We start from the raw sequence: 23,931 nt of genomic DNA, 5'->3' as shown, positions 1-23,931 counted from the left end.
CACACAAGTGAGACTCAACGCTCCTGACTTGCGAGAAGGTTACATACCTACCCGCATCATACCCAAAGATCAAGCAAAAAAATCGGGAATTTTTGCAAGTGACATTAGGAAACCCGCGGGAAGAATCCCCACGGAGAACCTTAAAACTAGAAACCCTTTTCAAAACCCCTTGCTTAAAGTCCAAAAGTTCACCTCACTTTATTAAACATTCAGGAGAAGAACATTGGACTGGGGGGACTTGAAGAGGTAGGTCCCAGCAGAGACCAGTTGGTCCCGCAAGACTCACCTTGAACAGGGACGTCTGCGCAAAGGCCATCTGCTCCCGCAGGACCCACCATGCTCATAGGATCTTACGCGCAGTACACAAGCTGAACACGCAGGGAAAGCCTCCCAATGGTGAAGTACCCCGCCTGTTCCCGCAGTTGCGGATACAAGCCATCAGGGAAGGCTACCCGCAGACAGCAGGGCTACACGCACAAGACACTAGCTACTTCAGTAGTCACATGAAGGAATGAGCAAGGCGGGAACAATCCCGCCTAAATGAGCCAGTCTGATTCTGAAAGATCTTTTGTACCATACCTACCAAGGTATGGATAGGACAGACGATCTGACCAGAACAGCCCATGAGCCAATCACAGGGTGACAGCTCATCGACAACAGGGCGAGGAGGAGCACCCTCTAGTACTGTTTGTCACTATTAGCCGCTGCCTACTCACCAACCCTTACTGAGGAGCATGCGCGGCCTACAGTTGGTGGAATAGTGTTACTGTTGGCCGTAACCTATTCACCAACCAGCATGGCCTGCGTACAATCCACAGTAAGTGGGACGTGCATAATCTACAGTTGGTGGAATAGTGCAGCCGACTTTGTTACTGTTGGCCGTAACCTACCCACCAACCAGTATGGCCTGTGCATAGTCCACTGTTGGTTGAACAGGAATACTATTCAGCCGGCTGTACCTTCTTGGAAACCTACCTTCGGCTATAAATACTCCAATATCTTGGAATGGTAAGATAATCTGCTATCCAGTTATCTAGCAATCTCTTAATATACACTTATATTCAGAGCAACCTAGTCTGATTCTCACGCCGGAGGGTGGTCACAAGGAGGAACTCCCCCCTTCTCAGTGACGAGCTTACGGTGTTTGTTTTGCAGGTCTCCTGAAGAACAGCCTTCTCAGCTAGACCTCATCCGTGGGAAACATTACTTAACCCCCAGATTATCTATAATCTGTACCGGGTCACTTAGTGTTTCTTCAATATCATTGTTTAGTTAGGTGTAATTTCCACGTGATTTTGGTTTCATTAGAAGACCAACTGAACCTTTTTTAAATTATACTTGTCTATATTATTGTTGATATTTCATGTGAAGGTGCCTTTTATTTATTAATTAACTAGTTTTTGTTCCCTGTATTACGGTGACTGTTTTATCTTATTTGTTTATAATATTTATTTATTTTTTTTATTGTATGAAAGTTAATAATATACTTATGGTTTAATGATAAATTTTTCATAAATAAATGAGATGTTATAACCTGGTTTAAAAACTATATGGGTTTGATGAGACCTAAAACCCATTTATTTTTTTACAATAAAATTGATTTTTTAATTATAAATAATAGATAACTTTTTATTAAATAAATCATATATTAATTTTGGATATATCCCTACTTTATAGGATTTTTAAATCAAATATTTGGTGAGATTAGTTTTTAATTTAATGAGATGTTATAACCCGTTTAAGATATATTTAGGTTTGATAAGACCTATACTTGTGAATTTTGGTTAAATGTATGAGAAGCCTCCATTTAAAAATCAAGCAAATCTGGTGACTCCAAGAAAGAAGGAACCGACCACATCACGACACATAGGATTTTTGGGTTTTCAATTATATATATTATAGATTTTTTTGAATGGCAACTGTTACACCTCTATCCTTGGGCAAGATGGGAGTTTGAAAAATTAGTGGGAAGGAATTGAACTAAAGACCTTTAAGACCAAAAAAAAAACAAATTTCTAGCTGCTGTAGCAAAACTTTGTGACAATTTGGTAACTTTAAATATTCTATATCCTTGCATTCAACAGCTAACGTAAAACACTTCACTATTTCTATAAAATATCACAATATTAATTACCATGTCTCATAATCTTACAATACTAATAAACAAAAACGATGATGCCTAGGTGTCCTAACCACATTCATTTCTAGATTAAAATTCCATACTAATCTTCTAATCTCTCTTCTCCTTAATCCATGCTATCCATGGGTTATTGATGAAAATGGTTTGACCCATGAGTTACATATCAAAATATAATGCATACATTAATGACTATTTATAATAATATAAAACCTAAAACATAATTTTGCTCAATGTATACATTACTTTTTATTAAAAATGTCAACACATGTTTTAACAATAAGGACTAGTGAATTCAGTTTGAATTATGCGAGACTTCTCACTTCATATTTATAAATTTTTAATTATTCTGTTTAATTTAAATTTCTAATTAATGTGATTATTAATTTTGTATCTTTAATTTAATATTCTAAACGTAGTCATACTAAAAAAAATTTAAGCATTAAAACAATGATCAGTTATACCTAAGAATTTTGGAGTCCTGTAATTGTAATTCAGATTTTTTTTCTAAAAAGTTATAAAACCGAATTCTTTGTTTTTTGGAAACTGTAAAATTTCGTCTTTTTATTTCAGAAAAATTTATTACATAATCAATTTCAACAAAACAAATATTATGTTACTCTACTAATAAAAAAAATGTTGATGCTTAGGTGTCAAGCCTACATTCACTCATAGCCTAATTTTTCATCATAATTCCTAATATCTCATCTCCTTTATCCTAATTATCCATAGTCAAAACCATTTTATCAATTGGGTTATAGCATAGTTTGATGGATTTTATTAACTATTTAAAGGTGTATAAATGTCACGTTTATAATCACCATTCAAGAAGAATTGATGCTAAATATAATCAATTATTAATTTTCATGAAACGTGAAAATTTTATAATTCATAAATCGTATACTTTGTCTAATACATTAATTTACATGGTAAATGAGACCTTAAAGTGATGATTACAAATTCGAAAATACTTCTTTGTATACATAATTTGTATCATATGTTGCGTTTAATATGAAGACACCTTTCGGACATGCAATCCTATTACCAAATTGTGTTTGCCGCATTTCGAACTACAATTGTATCACATGTTTCGTTCTGATTTGACATGAGGCAATCATCGAATACGTATGGGTCATTTTAAAATTGGTGACTTTGGTTCATTTCAAAATAACTTCAATAAAAACTAATATAGCTTCAAAGGCTTGTGGAGGACCTTGCATTTAAAACAACTCGGTTTATCATCATCAATGAATTTTTTAGATTTATTATATGGTATGTTAAGCTACACGTAATATTGAGAAGTATTTTAAGAATCACAATTAAAATATCATATCTGATTTATTTAATTTATTTTTACTTTTCATTTTGTTTATATTTTTTAAATAACAGAATTTATTTATTTTTGTCATTTGACAAATCCCGTGTAATACACGGGTTCAAAAGCTAGTAACTATATATAATACAATAGTTTGTCCGATTTCCTAGTAGAGTCCGGCTAATCAGACAAATGAACCAGTAACGAGGCTGCTTCGACCACCCGGTCATGAAGACATTGATAAATAAAAAAAAGTAACATCTGTTTCACTACTCGATGAAGTGATTGGATATTTCACAACTAAACACCAAAAGTAAACAGTCATATGTTGAGTGGCATACATGTGTATCTCAAGGGTGCAAAGGTCCCCACTCACGGAGCTCACTAACACTAATAAAATTAAAAAATATATATATATATATATATATAATAACAATAATAATATTTTTAACAAATTATATTAGGGCACTTGGAATTTTTTATCACGCCCATGAATGTTAGAAGTGAAGCCCACTACTCATAGTGGGACTGGACCAGACTAGTGTAGTCGCTATGGATGGACGAAAATATTAAATTGTGCACTTGTCAAATCCCTAATTGACAGTTATTATATAAATTGGAAAATCCTCCAACCCTAAGTGGTACAAATTGCATCTTCGGAACGAGATAGAATATCACTAGTACTTGCGTCCTTAGTAGTCGATAGTCCTAGGTGTAACTCGTGAACGACTAGGCAAGCACAATAGTGGAACATTATAAAAGTTCATTCAGGATACAGCAAAGTATTTTTTGTGGTTTGGATTTGGAATTTAGATTTGATTTATAAGTGTTTTTGTATTTGTGAATGAATTGGTGTGGATGAGGTACGATCGTGTATATTAGAATTTGTATTCAGCTGATAATTAGTATCGTTTCAAGTGAATATTAGTACAAAATTCGTGTAAGTGAAAGTATTATCATCTTGTTTTAACTTTCTAACCTATCACTATATAAATATATATTGAATAGTCGTGTTTTTTTTAAAAAAAGAAAAAACTTGTTAGTAACTATTATAGGAATCCTTGGCCCACTCACACAAACTTTAAACCCGTCACTAGTTATCACAGGAATCTAGATTTGTTTACTATTAAAAATTCTTGTTTGTGGGTTATGTTGATAAATGAATGAAATTTAAGAATATTTTTGTAATGAAAATGGGGTAGATGGATGGATGTAAACATACTACAACTTTTAATGTCTAACCCTTAAATCCATTTTCATATATGATCAGATGTTCACATGACGTGGGGTTTCATTACACATGGCAAAAGTATAACGACAAATCTATAGCCAACAAGTTTCAATTAATTGAATGGTTCCCTTTATTTTAGTCTCCATTTTTTCAACGACAAATTTCTCTCGTAAGGAGACTTGAACTCAAGAACTTCGAATTTAGTAATTTTTAATTGTTTTGTTTTGTTGATGGACCACTAACATCATTGGCATTTCAGTTTCCATTTCATAAAATAGAGAATGTTTACATTATAGGTTAATAAAAATAATTAAAACATCTACGAGTCATGTTTAGGTCGCATATGAGTGTGTCTAAATTAGGTTTGATATTTTTTATAAGAACAAATATACATGTCAGCACGTTGATCTTGACTAGGCATGTCTAATCCAACACGATTGTCACCCATAAGAATGCATTTCAATGTGATGATCAAAGCCGTGATTTTTTTAAAACAAGAACAAATTATATAACTTTTAAACTTTATTTTGTTTATAAAAAATACTAACTAAAAGAATATCTTTTTAGAATGGCAAAATTCAATTAAAAAAACACAGAATGGATTAGTGAAAAGCTATCCCAACCAAAAACCTCCTTGTTTTGTATTTTAGTTCTCAAAAATTCTCTTTTGAGAATAATTTTATCATGTTTTGTATTCTATCCTTAACTACACCCTTTAGCAACACTGATTATAGTTTCCTTAAAGACTATGTGTTAAAAGAACACATAGCTAAAGAAATGAACAATGAAATATCCAATGTGTTAAAAACTTCAAGGTGCAAATATGCTTTGGTTGAAGAACAAATAATCTACATAGGACATATATGAAAGACCATAAGGTGCAAATATGAAAAGTATATATTCAAAGTTGACTAGTTGAAACTCTAGGCCTAAGTTTATTTAATAATTAAGTGACGTTCTTTTTTATTTTTTCTAAGGTTTGATCAAAGCTATCACTTAAGTCCAGAGTTTAATTTATTTTCGTCTAACACACCTTGTGGTTCGTATCGTTTAGATAGACTAAATTCGTTTGGTAATCCTGTTAACTCAAAGGGCATTTTAGACTTTTTAGATTATGCACCAGAAATTAACATGAAATATACAAGTCATTAACATGAAATAATAAGATTACCACAAAATTACACCGTTTCTTCTATTCTAAAAACGAAATGTTTGTTCGTTACTTCACTTTAAAAAGGAGCTCGTCTTTATGTCCCCAATAGTCTTGCATCCATGGACTATTGTTGAAGATCAAGTGATTTCTCAAAAATTTGGATTACTTTATAAAACTTGTTTTCAGTAGGACCGGTTTTGTCATTCAAAAAGGGGTGGCGACGCAGCTTTTTGTCCGCTTACCTACCTCTTTAATCTTTATTGTAATTGGATCATTTTATTTGAAATAAAATTATCTAAAACTTGTTTGATAACATATCCAATTTTCAAAGCATCGCGTGCACCTTACACTAGTCATTGGCTCACGACCGTACTACTTTAATAAAACAGATATAGCTATAACCCTTTTCTTATTTTTTGCCCTTGATGAGTGGGTATAGACTTACGGTAGATGAAGAGTTAAATCAACTTTAATAATTTACATAGGCCAAAAGAAAGTTGTCCAAACACTCACCAAGTCGTACCAACTATTTGACTATAAGACCCAACTTATCCTTCGATTGATATTCTTTTCTATATAAGATTGAACCTATGACTAGACTTAATGGAAGAAAGATCAAGCGGGTGTGAGTGTGTGTATGATAGTTAAAAATCCATAGCTAATTAACTATTTGTCGTTGGTTGACGACAGATTAATGCATGATTAATTACCAATAGATACCGGGTGTGAGTATATGAGCGTTACCACAACCTAGGAAAAAACAACTATCTTCGACGGATTACCAATAGACACTTGGTGAGGGTGTATAAGTCTAAATCTGTTAGTTTTTTTTTGGAAACTCTTCGATGGCGGAAGATCTTCGGTATCTCGTTGCTAATTTGCTCAGGTTCTTCAATAATAATTTGTTGGTGATGGCTCATTTACAACGGGCACTTCATCAGTAATTCGTCACTATAAATGAACATATGAAGTCACAAACAAATAAGTTATTAATTCTATATGAAATTACAATCAATCCTAAAAGAAAAAAAGAAAGATTCTCTTCTTAACACGAAACAATCTCTTTGAACAAATAAAAATCAAGAACATACATCACAAACACTAGTTTATCTAGATAAAAAATATATAGGAATAAAGTGAATGTGTTGTACAAAAATTACGGCTAACAGTTCAATTTTTAGAAATGGCATATTAGCATGTTGGATTTTCATAAAATCGTTCAGCATAAAGCCTTTTATTTTCTCTATTGTTTAAAAAATTGCATCGCATATCAAAACCTAATATATAAGGTCGAACGTAGTGGGGCGATGGTTGGGGCGAAAATGGGCCAGAAGGAGGTGGAACACCGATCCCCCCCCCCCCCCCCGACGAATTTGGGCGAAAAAGGGCGGGGGCGGAAGAAAGTTGTCGCCCAACATGTCTGTATGTTTTGTGTGTTTATATTATTATTATTATTATATAGGATAAAGATCAAATACAAATAAAAAATCTGTACCAAACATACGAACTGAACAATTTCCCCTTCTTCTCTAATAAAACTAATCACCAATCTTGAACAATTTCCTCTTCTTCTCCAATAAAACTAATCACCAACCCCAGACCCCATCTCCATCTTCTTCATCATCCACCACCAAACCACCGAACTCCGATCACTCCACCGCCAACCTCCGCCCCCACTTCTTCAACCACCGCACACTTAAAAATCCGTTATCTCCACTGCTTCGCCACTGGCACAAAGCGTTGTTCCGTATCTACAACGACGACAAATATTCCGGCGACACTTTAACTCCGGTAGCGGCATCGTCGTCGTCTTCCACTGCAACACACTCGCTCTAGTTGGCGGCAGCGGCGGACGACCATTAGAGCTTATGTATCGTTCCGGTCGGAAGTTAGATCTGTGCGTCTCCGGCGAGACCGGATTATTGTGATTATATTAGATAAGTATATGTTTACAATTTAGCCGATTTGAAGCTTGTTACGACATATTGAAACAAGAAAGTGTGCGATTTGCCAATCAATTTGTAATTACAGATGTAACATCCTACTTTCGGTTATATTAATAAAATAAAGTTCGTTTATTTTATAGCGGGTCGTTATCGGTTTAGTTGAATAGAATACGAGATGGACTTGTGTTAGGTAAATGGATATGGGTTATGGACTTGGGTTATGGAGGAATGAAGGAAAGACCATGGGCTTAAGCCCATGATCAAAAATATATATACCCTTAATCCTCCATTTAATTCATTTACACATATCCCTTATACCATCCAAAACACACACTTAAAATTCTCTCTCTAGTTCTCTCTCTCTAAACCGATATCAAGAAGGAAACCGAGAACCGACCCGAGGTAATGATAGTATTTTATTGTTTGAGCTTAAATCCGTTAGATATAATCATGAAACGACGAGCCGACACCGTTAAACCGTTTAAGTCACGAGATCCGGGTGGATTAGGGTATAAACCGAACCTATGATGAGCTTAAGAGTCACCCTAGCTCAGATCTGGATTGAACGGGACGAAAAACGGTGAAAAACGAGCTAAAACCCGTTTTTCCGGCGGCTTTCCGGCAATGACGGCGCCGGAAAGTGGTACGAGGTTAAGGGGGAATGTCAGGGAATGTTCTGACATTCCTGACCTAACCCTAGTTCGCTACAGGAATATAGCGAATTAAAGGTGATTCGCTAGCTAGTTCGTCCATGGGAACATAGCGAACTGATTACAGTTCGTGTTCATAGCGAACTGACGAATCACCGTTGATTCGTTATGACCAGCTCGTTAAAGTAGATAACGAATTAGAAGGTCCAATTCGCTACTTGGACTGGTTCGCTACATGGACTGATTCGTTAAGAGTCCTATTCGTTAAAGGTTCCAATTCGTTACAAGAACCAGTTCGTCATGGTAAGTCAGTTCGTTAAGTATAAGTAGCGAATTAGAAGTTTAACAGAATGACAGAATGGTCCCTGGATTTAGAAAAGAATGATTTAATTACAAATAAACCCTTGAACTTTTAAGTAGCATATTATTCAATGATTCAAAATGCTAATGGAAAATGTGATAAGACAGTTAATGAAAATAGAATTTTTCAAGCTGACCTGGCAACTTAACCCCAGCCAGGGGCTCTGCCCCTTGGACCCCGCTAGGGGCTGCCGCCCCTAGAACCCCGTTCGTTGTGGGTAATAATTAAACTAGAAAGACGATATGTGTAGTGATAGTTATTGATACGTATAATTATTATACAGTTAGTCGCGCACAGCTAAAGAAGGGGATAACCGTAAACGGTGAACGCAACCGCCTTGAGGTGAGTTTCTAGCCCCACTTCCTTGTTATGTTTTCGGGACTGTGTGCATACTCGATGTGATAGTTAATACACTTATCTTAAGTGATAAGTGTATGCCTTGTATGATTTATGTATGATGATTGCTTGACGGTGCGAGAACGATCTTCGGATATTGCATGAACCGTCAGGTGGTAGTTAAGATATGATTGATAAGTATGATGAGAGATATGATGTATGTATGAATATATGATGTATGCATAATGTATGTATGTTATGACAATGGTACGTGGATGCTCTTCGGAGATTGCACGTATTGTCAAGGAAAGTATGTATGAACAGGTATGGTACAGTTACACGAAACAAAGGGACCAAACCCTAATAATATCTGTGATGTTAGGGACCAGACCCTTATAATATCTGTGATGTTAGGGACCAGACCCTTATAATATCTGTGATGTTAGGGACCAGACCCTTATAATATCTGTGAGGTTATAGGACGAAAGGCTCTTTAAAACGTATGATTATGTATGTAAAGGAAGTATGAAGGTAAGAATGAAAGTATATGCACTTACGTGTGTATGTAAGAAAGTTAAGAGGTTAAGTATGAAATGTAAGAAGGTATTGTATGATTATGTGATTAACTAGAACTCACTCAGCGTAGCTGACTTTTAGTATGCACGCAGGTGAGTAGGATGAGACAACTCGCGTGAGGAGACACGTGGCACTGAATAAAGGGCTGGAATCGGAAGACGCAAGACGTTTAAGTTTAATGTTTTGTTTATTTTGAAAGACAAGATGTTGTTTTAAGACAAGAGGTGTTTTGTTATGAAATGTTTTATGAAAGCTTTTATGTTCCGCGAATGTTTTAATTAACTCTGATATTTAGAACTGCGTTTATGAGTAAATCCAACACTAAAGTAGGGCTACCGGTAACGGGGCCTTACAACAGAGGTGTTTTTAAAGGACGCTATTTGAAGAAGAAGAAGATTATGATGATGATTCAATAATTACACTACTCACAAATAGAGTAATAAAATTACTCTAATTGAAACAACTACTCTATATACAAATAGAGTAATAAAATTACTCTATTTATTAATTACTCTACTTGTAAACTATCTAGTTGTAGAGTAATAAAATTACTCTATTAGTAAATTATAATTACTCTATTTGTAAAATATATAGCGCAATAAAATTACATTACATACATGATTTCCAATTATTTACAAAAATGCCACTGCCTTCAATTTTGTTTTAGTTCACACGTTTCGTACAAATTTTCTATTTGTATGTTAACCCTACCCATATATATACATGTGTGTGATATATATATATATATGTATATATATTATTGTTATATTACTATTTGTAGCTCATACACCATTACACCCTAAAAACAAAACCCATCTTTTACTGACTGGGTGTCACATAACGCAAAACACCCCAATTTATAGTCCTTCCATTACACATACTTAAGTATACAAACTTGTATAGGGACTTACCGCTTTCTATATCACAACATGTGTCACCATCATACTATATATTATGGTTTCTAAACGACTTTTGTCAGATTCTACATCAACAGTGTGGCAATTATTTTAACATTTCTATACCAACTCGTGTCTAGTTATAGTTCTTTTTCAGAAAGAAAATTGTTAGTGGAGGTGCTTCTTCTAGTGCGTTACCCTTCTCAATTGAACAAGTTACAAAATTAATGAACACGATAAATGTGTGCCTAGAAATATGCATATGCCAATATGGTATGTAATTCCAAATTTTACAACAGACGTTTTAAGCGTATAGTCGATCTTAATGCGGATGCATACAAGTGTGTTGTGATCAATGGTGATCACAAATTCGGAAGCAACTAATTACGTGACAAATTTGGATAACTTAATGAAAGTTGTTTTTAACGATTGTGATTTGAGTATGGCTAATCCAAATAATACTTAACTATTTTAAAAATCTGAATATATTGGATTAGCAAGTTATGTTTTAATTCATGCTTTGGATGTTATTGGGTACCATGTTAGTTTGTTACATATTTATACTAGCTTGAGACTCGTATGGGAAATTAATATAAAAATTTTACATAAAGCAAACAAAATACAAAAACAATAAACTTATCACATGTTGTTAAGAGACAACTATTGTACAATGGTATTTATAACGATTTAAGTATTTAGTTAGTTATTCTCGTCATTCAAATTAGTAGTTATTAATTAATAAAAGGTTGGTAATGAATAATTTTAGGGATTTAATTGGTTTTTAATTGTGGAGATTAATATGAAAATGACAAATTACAAAATAGATTTTTATTAGAGAGCATAGATGATTGTAATATGATAATAATGAATAGTTTTTATTTTTCTTTAATGCAAATGTGTTGTTTTCATTTTTTTTTGAACGGCCAATTAAGTAAGGCCGGGTACTCTGTACGCGACCCCCATTGGCTAAAGGTAGCTTGAGCCGGCCACTAGTCTGGACGGACGGAGCCCCTAGTGGTCCACCTATTGAGGGATTCACCGGATAAAACCCGACCCCCACGCCCGCCAAACAGCACGACAGCGAGGAGCCGGTAAAACCGGGTGAGATCAGGACTCGAACCCTAGCAAGCCAGGGTCATCCATCATATCTCCATATAAGTTGGTGGTAGTGAGGTTTGAACCCCCTACCTCTCACTTATAAAGTGAACATAAATAAAAATGAAATATATTAAAAGGGACAAATATTAAGTGTGGCGATAAAATATTAATTGCGAATGAGTGATGGAGTAATAAAAAGAGATGGTGTTTTATCAATAGACACATAAGTAGCGTTTACTAGCTGGATCCTTAAACTAAATGAGTTTTATCTCACCACATTGTCGTGCATTCAGATGAGTGTTCCCGGGCGTTGGCCTTAGGTTAGAGTTTTTCCTGGATCGAAATGCAAGCATATCCTGATGTCATAAAATTTAGCCAGCAAGTCATTTGAATATATAATTCGTTAACCGTTAAAAAAATAAATATTAATTGAATTTTTACGTTTTATTTATAAGAGATTAAAAAAATTATTCAGTTGAATGCAATTAATACCGAGATTGATTATTTTGTAGATAAACTTATTTAATACGAAATATCCTAATTATAGCATTACTCGTAACTTTTTTCCTACTGAAAAATTGCGTGAATGAATTAGCAACTCACACAAGCGACACTGGGCTTCACACGTTCTGACCTACGTGTCAGTCTACCTTGCATAAGAATCACACGTGGACATAAAGTGAGTTGGTCCCATGCAGACACGTAGGAAACCTTTTTTTGAAAAATTGGTCCGAGAGTGTGTCGACATGTGATTTTCACAACCCCTTGAAAAGTAACAACTCATTCCCACCCACTTTAATATTTATTTATGAATTAAAATTATTTACCCAGTTTACTCAGATGATCTATGCAATAAAGACTATCATGAATTCATGATCACGGGCATGTTTGAGATTTTTTTTTTCTTTTTTTGTATAAATTTTTTATTTACTTCCATGTTTTATATAGTTTACTTTTTTGTTCTTAGTTGATTTTTTTTTTTTTTGCAATAAGGGTATTACTAACCATACTTTTGAGTTCTTAAATGAGCAAGTTAAAAATATAACTAAAATATGATGTTAATTTCAGAAAAATCAAACAAGTTGACCGGTTCAACCATAAAAAACAAGCATCTTAAACTATTTTTAACAGGAATAAAATGATCTAGTTATAATAGAATGACTGGTAAACGCGTAACAAGTTGTACCGGCACTCTTAATTGTGCTTGGCTTTTGAATTATACCGATAAAACAGCCGGTTTTAACAGTTATCGATCCAACCAGTCTGGTTTTCAAAACATTAACATAAAATTCTTAATACCAATTAGCCAATAGAAATTCAGTTTTTATTTAATAATCATGTCCAAAAAATTAAACACAAGTAAAAGAAATCGTAACTACCGGTGAAGTGGTAAGAGAAAGACTTGGTGTTCCATGTTACTCAAGTTCGAATCCTGCCCATAACATTTAATTTCAAAGGCACCATGGTGACGATTTGAGACAAGGCAAACAAGTGGATTTCATTAGTTGAATCATTGAATTGAACTAGTTTTATGTCACCGCATTGTCGTGCGCCTTCGGGCGAGTGTTCACGTGCGTTGGCCTTAGGTGAACGTTTTTCCCGGATTAAAAGACGAGTATATCCCGATGTGGTAAATTTAGCCAATAGCCTCATTTGGAGGATTCGTTTCCGGTTAAAAAATCTCCCAGTGAGGGCATTTCCGTAATTTCCATCCTTTCTCTCTCTCTCTCTCTCTCTCCTATAAAAACAAAAGTCCAGTACTTTGTACCTCAAACCATATCTCAAACTGTGAGTGTGCTAGTAAATAATAATAATAATAATAATAATAATAATAATAATAATAATAATAATATATGAAAATGGACACCGGCGAGAAACAACCCGCCGCCGAGTGCACGGTGGAGGAGGTGGCGTTGGTGGTACCGGAGACCGACGACACGTCACTACCGGTAATGACATTCCGAGCATGGACACTGGGTGTAGGTTCATGCATAATATTAATATTCCTCAACACCTTTTTCATATACCGAACCCAACCGTTGGCCATATCAGCAATTCTCATGCAAATTACCGTTTTGCCCATCGGAAAGTTTATGGCGGCCACGTTGCCGACCAAGGAGTATAAGTTGTTGGGTCGGAGCTTCAGTTTGAACCCGGGTCCGTTTAATATGAAAGAGCACGTGATCATCACGGTGTTTGCTAATTGTGGTGTGTCCACCGGTGGTGGTGATGCGTACTCGATTGGAGCCATTACGGTTATGAAAGCTTATTATAGACAGAGTTTGAGTTTTCTTTGTGCGTTGATTATTGTGTTGACTACTCAGGTTAGTGTTTAAATTCAATTGGGTGGTGTTTGGGTATTGGGATTAATATTAATATTAATATTAATATAGTGTTTGTTTGTTTGTTTGTGTATGGTAGATATTGGGGTATGGATGGGCTGGGATGTTGAGGAGGTACTTGGTGGATCCGGTGGAGATGTGGTGGCCGTCAAACCTTGCTCAGGTTTCTCTTTTTAGGTTTGTATTTCTCCTCGAATTAGGGTCGTGTTTGCGGGTTGGCGGGTTGGCCACGAATTTGTACTGGGACTCAGTAATCATGTCACATGTATGAACCTGAACTAGACTAGTACTTAGTCACGGGTAGACATGAACATAGAAAGTTTAATATGAAGAGGAAGTATTTGATTTTTTTTACATGTCAATACTCAATACAAGTTAAAACTACAGAAATGGAAAATACATATATGTTTTTAAAATTTTGATACGGTCATGTTTAGACTGTGTAAATATTATTTATACGTTTTAAGTTTTGGGTTATGTTTGACAAAACTATCTGGTAGCTGTAGTTGGAAGCTGTTAGCTGTAGTTTTTTAAAAATATTAAGATGTTCGGCATAGTAGCTGGAGCTTTTAATAAAATTATGCCAAACACCTAAATATTTCTAAAAGGTGATAGCTTTCAGCCACCAGCTGGTTTTGCCAAACATACCCGTAAACAGATGTTAGCAGGTTTGAGCTAAGTTGACCGGAACCGTTTAGACTACCTCCAAACCCGCAAATTTCGTGTTGAGTTAATTTGTTTATTTGATTTCATGATTTCAGTTATTACTCTTCAATTATTTATTTATATGATTTTAATTGTAATATGTGGGTTTAAACTTGAATGGTTGATAGATATTCCTTCATTTGTGCATTTGTGGGGTGACCCTATGGAATAAGGGGAAAGTTGAGTACATTTCTGTGTCACATATTCGTTGTCATCATCAAATCAATGGAATTTCAAACTCTTTATTAAAAAGTTATAAAGCAAAGATTTCTAGTTCCGTATGTCACTTGTTGAGAATAGAATTTTTTCAACGAATGGGTTATTTTCAAAAAGACCGATTACAAATGGGGTATATTTTTTTCGTTTTCAATAGTAACGACGACGGGTCGTTGTCGAAAGATAAGAGAATAGTAATCGAAAGTCAAGAAAATAACGCCCATGAAAATGAAGTCGAATAATAATCTAGGCCATCGACTCACTGAGTCGTTATTCGTTAATCAAAAGATACATGGATGTAATTTCCAAATTAACATGGCTAACTTGTTTTGATTTCAGAGCATTACACGAAAAGGAAACAAAAGCACAAGGCATGACAAGAATGCGGTTTTTCATGATCTTCCTGGTTCTAAGTTTCGCCTACTATGCACTTCCAGGCTATCTTTTCCCAATCTTGACTTTCTTCTCATGGGTCTGCTGGGCCTGGCCCAACAGCATAACCGCGCAACAAATTGGATCGGGCTACCACGGTCTCGGTGTGGGTGCATTTACCCTTGATTGGGCCGGGATTTCAGCCTACCACGGTAGCCCATTAGTCACACCTTGGACTTCCATTGTAAATGTTGGCGTAGGCTTTATCATGTTCATTTACATAATTGTCCCACTTTGTTACTGGAAATACGACACTTTTGACGCCCGAAAATTCCCAATTTTCTCCAACAAACTATTCACGCGAACCGGTCACGAATATGACACCACCAGAGTCTTGACCCCACAGTTTGACTTAAACATAGCCGCGTACGAAAGTTATAGCAAACTCTATTTGAGTCCTTTGTTTGCACTCTCCATTGGTTCGGGGTTCGCCAGGTTCACCGCAACACTGACCCATGTCGCCCTATTTCATGGCGGGTAATCAAATTTTCGAAAAATTTGTAAACGATACAAAAAAATTGTAACTTATTTTCTTTACTGGATTTATATCATGTAGGGATATATGGAAGCAGAGTATATCTGCAGTGCAGAACATGAAAATCGACATTCATGCGAAACTGATGAAGAGTTATAAACAAGTGCCACAATGGTGGTACCTAGTGTTATTGTTCGGGAGCATCGTGTTGTCACTGATGATGTGTTTTGTATATAAGGAAGACGTGCAACTTCCGTGGTGGGGTTTTCTTTTTGCTTTTGTACTCGCTTTTGTTGTTACGCTCCCTATCGGGGTCATTCAAGCTACTACCAACCAGGTACCGTTACAGGTTTAATACCTAATGCACTTTATTTTGGTTTCTATTTCAAATAAACAATTTTCTTTTCGCGCTAAAAGTTTTTTCCTCGTCACTTAAGAGGGGTTTATATAAGAATTTGAAAATGTAATGGTTTTTCCTTAACACGACCCAGAACATGGTAAACAGCTAGGCGTTGGGTTGTCATATCCAACCCAATTAACAATCAGGTCGTGATCGTGTTGATCTTTTTGTTACAACAAGTTGGGACGCGTTGACCTTTTGTTTAAACGTGCTGTGTTGGATTGACCTTTGTTTAAACGGGTTGGGCCGGATTGACCTTTTGTTTAAACAAGGTGACCTTTGGCTAAAACGGGTGGGTTGGGTCAGTTTGACATGTTTAGCACATTTAGTTAAACAGGTCAACCCTTCAACCTATTTACGGCTCGTTTAACCCCTTCATTACCGTTTTCTATTTAAAAACTTGATTACAACCCGTCAAATAACTTTTTTAACTAAGTTTAACTAATATTGTAATGTAGCAACCGGGATACGACATCATAGCCCAATTCATATTCGGATACATTTTACCCGGAAAGCCCATTGCTAACTTGCTCTTCAAGATCTACGGGCGAATCAGCACCGTTCACGCTCTTTCTTTCTTATCTGACCTTAAACTCGGGCACTACATGAAGATCCCACCTCGGTGCATGTTCACAGCACAGGTTTGTTTGTTTTATTAATACTAGTCAATTACAACGAATTTCTTTCAGTCAGTAAACTAATGCACACGCGTATACATTATCAGCTTGTCGGAACTCTAGTTGCCGGGACGGTAAACCTTGCAGTATCATGGTGGATGTTGGAGAATATCGATAACTTATGTGACATCGACGGGCTTCATCCCGAGAGCCCGTGGACATGCCCCAAGTTCAAGGTCACATTTGATGCTTCGGTTATATGGGGACTCATCGGCCCGCAAAGACTCTTTGGCCCGGGCGGTTTGTACAGAAACCTCGTATGGTTGTTTCTAATCGGCGCATTTTTACCGGTCCCGGTATGGATACTGAGCAAGATGTTCCCAGAGAAGAAATGGATCCCGTTGATTAACATACCCGTTATATCGTACGGTTTCGCCGGAATGCCGCCCGCAACGCCGACTAATATTGCCAGCTGGCTTGTCACCGGGATAATATTTAACTACTTCGTGTTTAAGTACCGGAAACAATGGTGGCAGAAGTATAATTATGTATTGTCGGCTGCGCTTGATGCAGGGACCGCGTTTATGGGGGTGCTTCTGTTTTTCGCCCTGCAAAACGAGGGTGTCGACTTGAAGTGGTGGGGGGCGAAACCAGACCATTGTCCTCTGGCCAAATGTCCCACGGCACCCGGGATTAATGTCACGGGATGCCCGATTTTCTAGAGTCGGTTATCGGGGTAGTTAAAAACGATAGAATAAGAGGGAATATCCACGAGCTAACATATTGGTTTGTATCTGTTTTTGTATTTGGACTTTAGTTTATTATTATTTTGATTTTGGTATAAGTTTATACAACAAGACTTCAGCACACAAGTTGAAGATTGTTACAACAATACTACAAATACAAATGACTAATCAGTAATAATAGGTCTTCATCATTTTATCTAAAGACGCTTTTTTATAACCGATGTTAGACTTTATCTAAAGACACGGAGCGGGTACTTTGGATTCGAAGCTTTTCCAACTCCGATTCTAGTGATTTGTGGAATTCCACATCTTCAGTGTCACACGGGACATGCACATGGACCGATCCGTGCTTTGTGGGTTCTAATGGTTCATGAATCCCGGATTGTTGCTTCATGTAATTGTAAAGTTCTTGATGAAACGGATGGTCCAACGAGTAGCAGTCATCATCTGAAGATCTGGATGACCCTGATCCTGACCCGGACCCGGACCATGAACCAGACCATGCACCGGACAATGATCCTGACCATGACCGGGACACCGACACCTCTCTTCGGCAAAAATGAGGGAGGGAAGACTCGTCCATTATCTGTATAGCACCAAACATTAGCCGTCAAGGGATATGATTTTGTAACCACCATTTAATGTTTAATTTGTGGTTTTAAACTTTTGAGGTCCCTAAAAATAAGTTACTCGAGATTGGCTCGCTAAAAGCTCGAATCAAACCGAGCTTAAACTAGCTCAAGCCTGAATTTGAGCATAAAAATAAGTTTGTTTAATAAACGAGCCCGATCTCGAGCTGGCTTGCTAGCCTAAATGAACTTATTATTTATATCATTTTTATTTATTAAATATACATTTACGTAATAATTATTATTATGTATAAGCTTACAATTAAAATATCTATATAACAAATATTATGCTATATATAATAATCATAACTGAAATATATATAAAATTAACTATATATGATATAAACTAATAAATAAATAATAAATGAGCTGAGCTCGAACGGAACTCGAGCTTAAAAAACTACTTATGAAGGGTACTCGGCTCATTTATTTCTAGTAAGTTAAGCGAGCCGAGCTCGGGTTGCTAAAAACTTGTGATTAGTTATAATCAACCAACTTACCTTCAAAAGCTCGTCATGACCGCAACCTTGCAACACGCGTACTTTTAACTTTGTTCGCTCCTGCAATAGTGGTTTCACAACCTGCAAGGGCGAATAAATCTTCATATAACCTTTCTTAACTATTATTTAAAAAAATTCAAATGAAGATATAAAAGCTGACCTTCCAACAAGCAGAGAATATGTATGGGACATTTACGATATAGTATGTGATCGTTTTTTCTGGGTAGTTGAGATCATCAACAGTAGAGATAGTTGTTAGAAGCTGCAATGCGGATGCCAAAACACCAGAGCTCGTTAAACGGGACTCAAAAGCTAAAACGTTTAATTTGGAATTAATCGTGAATATTTGTGAATATATATGTTAATGTGTACCTTTAGTTGGTTCAATGCAGAAAGCTTTAGACCGCTCATATCTAAAACCTTCACACACTTGCCAATATATCTTCCAGTCCGTTTAGTTGCTTCCGGCTACAATCAATTCCAGTAGTGGTTACAATTTTTTACATGATCCAAAACACGACACGAAAATTGTCAGGGATTATGGGTTTTCATATCTACCCTGTTTAATAAATGGGTCATGTTTGGGTTGACCAGTTTAACCCATTTAAGTAAACATAACGACGTGCCAACCCGATTTAATTAAACAGGCTGACCAACCTGATAACCCGTTAATCACAACCCACCAACCCGTTATGTTTACAACTTGATTACAACCCAAATATGACGCGAACACAACACGAAGATAATCAGGTTCAGGGCTTTCATAACCCGTTTAAGATATGAATCGTGTTCCGGTACTACGGTAGAACTGCTTAACCCGTTTAATTAAACAGGCCAGCCCGCCAGCCCGTTTAACCCATTTATCCCAACCCACCAACCCGTTTAACATGTTTACAACTTAATTACAACCCGTCAATCCGTTGGACTCATTTAGGTAAATGGGGTTTAGACAGGCTGTGTCTAGATTACACGATATTAGAATAATAAAATTAAAACCTCCAAATAATTTGATATCTTCTCACCAGGATCACACGATCACGATATTCATTAATTTGAATGTGTGATTGCACATAATAATGGACCTACAAATTGCCAAATAATTTACAAAATCATTAATTTTCAAAATAAAACAATCGAGTCACTTAACACAGCTCAGTTTGACAAAGTCTTACCGATGCTTTATCATATGTGCTGACGCCCGCACCGATAGCAAAAACCGGAAGGCCCTGTCACAAATTAATATAAATGAGAATAATGAAAAAGTTTCAAACCAGAAACCGAAAATAAATAATAAATGTAACCTCTCTTGTGTAACCGGATAATCCTATCAGCTGTGAGTCACGAACTCCTCTATAGAAATTAGTGGGAATTATTGGTTTCTGCATAAGAACACTCACTGGTTATTATATATTAGAAAAAGTTGCACAAATCGATCCGGATAATTGGATAAACACACTTACGGCTAGTATGTCATCTATCCCATTTTGCAGCCTCCATTGTAAGCTATCTACCAACTGTAATTTATACAAAATATCACATAAAATAGCAAAAAAAAATATTTTTTTTAAATAATAATAATTGTTAAGGGTGATGAAGTGACCATCTTATGGGCTTTGGAAACATTTCCCTCTCTTGCTTTTAAAAATCTCTCCAAAGTTTCGATTATAAAATCTTGATGAACATTCTGAACATAAAATCCAAATGTTTGATCAGTTACTTAAAACCCAAATCAAATTACACCATAAACAGGAGATTCATCATCAAGATAAACAAGATTAAAGCATCCAATTGGGTCATCAAGTCAAAGCTAAAGATGTTGACTTTTGAAAATGATCAATCCAATTGGGTTACCCTGAAATGAAAGATCTTGACTTTTGAATAAGTTCTTCACATGTGAAATGAAATCTTGCACAAAGAAAGAAAGAAAAAAACAAAGATTTGTTCTAACAACAAGTCAAACAATCTAAGGATGTTGACTTTTAAAATGAGTCATCAATCCAATTGAGTAACTCTGTAACTAAAGATCTTGGCTTTGGAATAGATTCTTTAAAGAGTAGCACATACAAGATGAAATCTTGCAGAGATAATGAGATAAAACAGACAAAGATTCTATTATACAACAAGTCAAACAATCTAAAAATGTTGACTTTTGAATTAGATCATCATTCCAATTGGGTAACTCTAAAACAAAGATTCTTCAATGGGTAGCATTAGCACATATAAGATGAAATCTTGAACAAAGAATGAAAAACACAAAAAACAAAGATTCTGTTTTGAAACAAGTCAAACAATCTAACAATGTTGACTTTTGAATTGGGTCATCAATCCAATTGGGTAAATCTTAAATTTAAGATCTTAACTTTTAAAATAATTTATTTAATGAGCACCATTTGCATATATAAGATAAAACCTTGCAGAAAGAATGAAACAAAACAAACAAAGATTCTGTTCCAAAACAAGTCAAACAATCTAAAAATGTTGACTTTTGAATTTGATCAACAATCCAATTGGGTAATAACTCTAAAACAAGTTTCTTCAATGAGTAGCATTTGCACATATAAGATAAAATCTTTTACAAAAAAAAAAAAAAAAAAAAAAAGATTGTGCTCTAAAATAAGTCAAACAATCTAAAGATGTTGACTTTTGAATTGAATCATCAATCCAATTGAGTAACTCTGAAATTAAAGATCTAAACTTTTAAATAACTTCTTTAATGAGCACCATTTGCACATACAAGATAAAATCTTGAACAAAATGAATAAAAAAGCAAAGATTTGATTAACAGATAGACAGATCTAAAAAGGGTATTAAGGAGAAAGTTTGAAACACCTTGAATGTTCTTTTAAGAGGCTCTTCAACTGCCCAAAATGTTAAAATCAGTAAGTGGGTAATGGTTAAGAACAAGATCAGAACATATTAGAATAAGTGTATGAACAAACCTTGGTCCATTAATGCCTTGAACTGATTAATTGCTTCATGAAAAACAAGACCCATTTGGATTCAGCTGAGTTTTATTGATTACAATTTACAACACAAAAAAGATGATGATTTAGCGACGAAAGATTCAAACTTTGGTTAAAAGATTGAAGGTTTGTGATGGTCAATGTTGACGAGCCGGCTGTTATGGTGATGATGGATGGTATGAGACTATGAGGAACTTTCCTGTAGTGACACATCTCGTAGACGGCATCGTCATCATCGTACTCAGTATATCCCACCAATAGCAATGCTATGGTAGGGTCTGAGGAGGGTAAGATGTAGACAGCCTTACCTCTATCCCATAGGGATAGAGAGGCTGCTTCCGGTGAGACCCCCGACTCGATAGTAGTTTTGCATCAAGCCTTGGACATAAGGCACATAGCACTCAATCATCGGGACACCGGCTGATTGGTGCATGTGCCCTTGTCTTTCGGCTATCAACGCCACCACATGATGCCTGATTAACCTTCCGCCACTTTTAACGTTATTTTCACGAGATTAGTAAAATAACGTCAAAATTAGTGCAATTTTGACCCACAATTAACATCTCGTAGACAGTCATGTTTAATATTGACCCACAATCAAGGCTACCAGAAAAATTTAATAAAAAAAAAATCTTTAGTCAATTTTATTAAATGTTGAAATAAACAAAATAAATAAAAGTCTTTTATTCTTGAGCTTCAATTTACAATGACTGATTCCCTGATTTCTCGGATTACCCATTAACAAATTAGACAAATACGAACAAGAAAATACGGCTGAGCCAAAAATTGTCAAGTAACAGAAAGAACAATAGTAATGTGAAGGCGAACATACGAAAACAAAGCATATATTGAATTGAAGCAGAAACTAACTTGACAGTCTAAATGACTAAAACTTATGAATACAAATTTGAAATCCACGCCGGAACATAAACATATGCTTAACAAAGTCAGAACCATGATCCGACACACGATCGGAACGTAATTAGTTGTATATATATAAGCATATTAAAACATATCAGAACTATAACGGAAACATATACAGATACTAAACTACACGACGGTGATGTCATAATAATGATAAAATAGGTCGTATAACACAGAAACACCGAGAGCCAGAAACAGAGGGATACACGGCTAGCTAGTTCATGTACCTAAGAGATGGTGCGTGTGGTGTACACACATTATTCTATCCCCTAGAAAATCAGAAGTTAGAAATCAGACTTTTTTTAAAAAAAAACTATTGGTTTTCTCGATTTTAGATCGGTTTTTGGTTTTAGATTGGTTCTTTCGATTCATGTGTACCCCTAGGTTTAACCATATGTCAAAGTGATTAAAGTTGTATTCGATGTTAGATACGAGTTTTAATTGTGTCACTCCAAGATCGTCCTTATTGACAAGGGTTTCTAAACGGTGTTAAACCCTTTCGTGTTTATTTTTCTAGGTAAACTATGCCAAAACCAAGAAATCATTCTGATCAACAACGGTTTCTAAAGGTTGCCAAACCTTTTTTTTTATTCTGAAAGATTGCCAAAATCGGGTCGGGTCCATAAAGGGTGTCAAACAATTTATTGTAACCAGTTTAAGACCATGAGAATTTGTTTTGGTTATGGATTCATTTTAGGGGTCACGCATGCCTTCTTTAATTGATTCTTGTTACATATTATTTTAATGAAGGGTGTTTTTGATATGACTTAGTAACCCTTAGGCTGAGGGGTGTGGGGCTTCAACGGGGGCGCTAGAGCCCCTCCGCTCGCGCCTCCAGGCGCTAACACCACACCACCAGGGCGCTAGCGGGGGCGCTAACGGAAAAAAAAAGAGAGACGTGAACTGGTTAGCGGCTGAAGAGAGAGAGAAACTTGCATTGGGTTTAGAAAAAGAGCCGTTGGGCTCTTAAATATTAAAAAAAAATATTTTCTTAAAATATACTTCATTTCACAATTATACACCTTTCCTCCTAAAATCCTCTCAAAATTAACACAAAAAAAATGTCGTGTTACTCATCTGATTTCAACTCCTCCGAAGAGGATGATTTGCTTCTTCATGTAGGGGGAGTTTTGACCGCAACCGTGGTGGATCTCTTGCAAAATCAAGCCCATCAACCTCGAGTCCCGAGAGTTAGAGCACCACCTCGTGATCGTGATCGATCGGGTGCTAACGATACTTTGATTAGGCATTATTTTAGCCCTCAACCGATATACGAGGAGTCA

General features: G+C 35.7%; 2 protein-coding genes across 3 annotated transcripts; one reads left to right on the top strand and one right to left on the bottom strand.

Annotated features, from left to right (window-relative positions):
• Positions 1-13,514: 13,514 nt before the first annotated feature.
• Positions 13,515-17,674, top strand: LOC143553017 (oligopeptide transporter 3-like). The gene is made up of 6 exons (XM_077043094.1): positions 13,515-14,023; positions 14,121-14,218; positions 15,302-15,871; positions 15,951-16,206; positions 16,728-16,910; positions 16,994-17,674. Exons 1-6 carry the CDS (start codon positions 13,553-13,555, stop codon positions 17,606-17,608), a joined length of 2,193 nt encoding a protein of 730 aa, XP_076899209.1. The 5' UTR covers positions 13,515-13,552; the 3' UTR covers positions 17,609-17,674.
• Positions 17,675-17,719: 45 nt separating this feature from the next.
• On the bottom strand, positions 17,720-21,860 carry LOC143553018 (phosphatidylinositol/phosphatidylcholine transfer protein SFH1-like). Of its 2 annotated transcripts, XM_077043096.1 has the most exons (11): positions 21,701-21,860; positions 21,591-21,619; positions 20,362-20,445; positions 20,222-20,275; positions 20,063-20,140; positions 19,934-19,987; positions 19,784-19,843; positions 19,134-19,229; positions 18,922-19,023; positions 18,762-18,842; positions 17,721-18,218 (listed from the first exon to the last, which is right to left on the bottom strand). In XM_077043096.1, the coding sequence occupies exons 1-11, from the start codon at positions 21,753-21,755 to the stop codon at positions 17,856-17,858; spliced, it is 1,056 nt and encodes a 351-aa protein (XP_076899211.1). In that variant the 5' UTR covers positions 21,756-21,860; the 3' UTR covers positions 17,721-17,855. The 2 variants fall into 2 exon arrangements, with proteins under 2 accessions (XP_076899212.1, XP_076899211.1); XM_077043097.1 differs by lacking the exon at positions 20,362-20,445 and having other exon boundaries at positions 17,720-18,218.
• Positions 21,861-23,931: the final 2,071 nt, after the last annotated feature.

Source organism: Bidens hawaiensis, unplaced genomic scaffold (assembly GCF_021521415.1).
Source record: "Bidens hawaiensis isolate Kalapana, Puna unplaced genomic scaffold, B.hawaiensis_p1.1 tig00017066_1, whole genome shotgun sequence".
Lineage (NCBI taxonomy): Eukaryota > Viridiplantae > Streptophyta > Magnoliopsida > Asterales > Asteraceae > Bidens > Bidens hawaiensis.
This window is presented reverse-complemented; position numbering and strand designations above follow the sequence as displayed.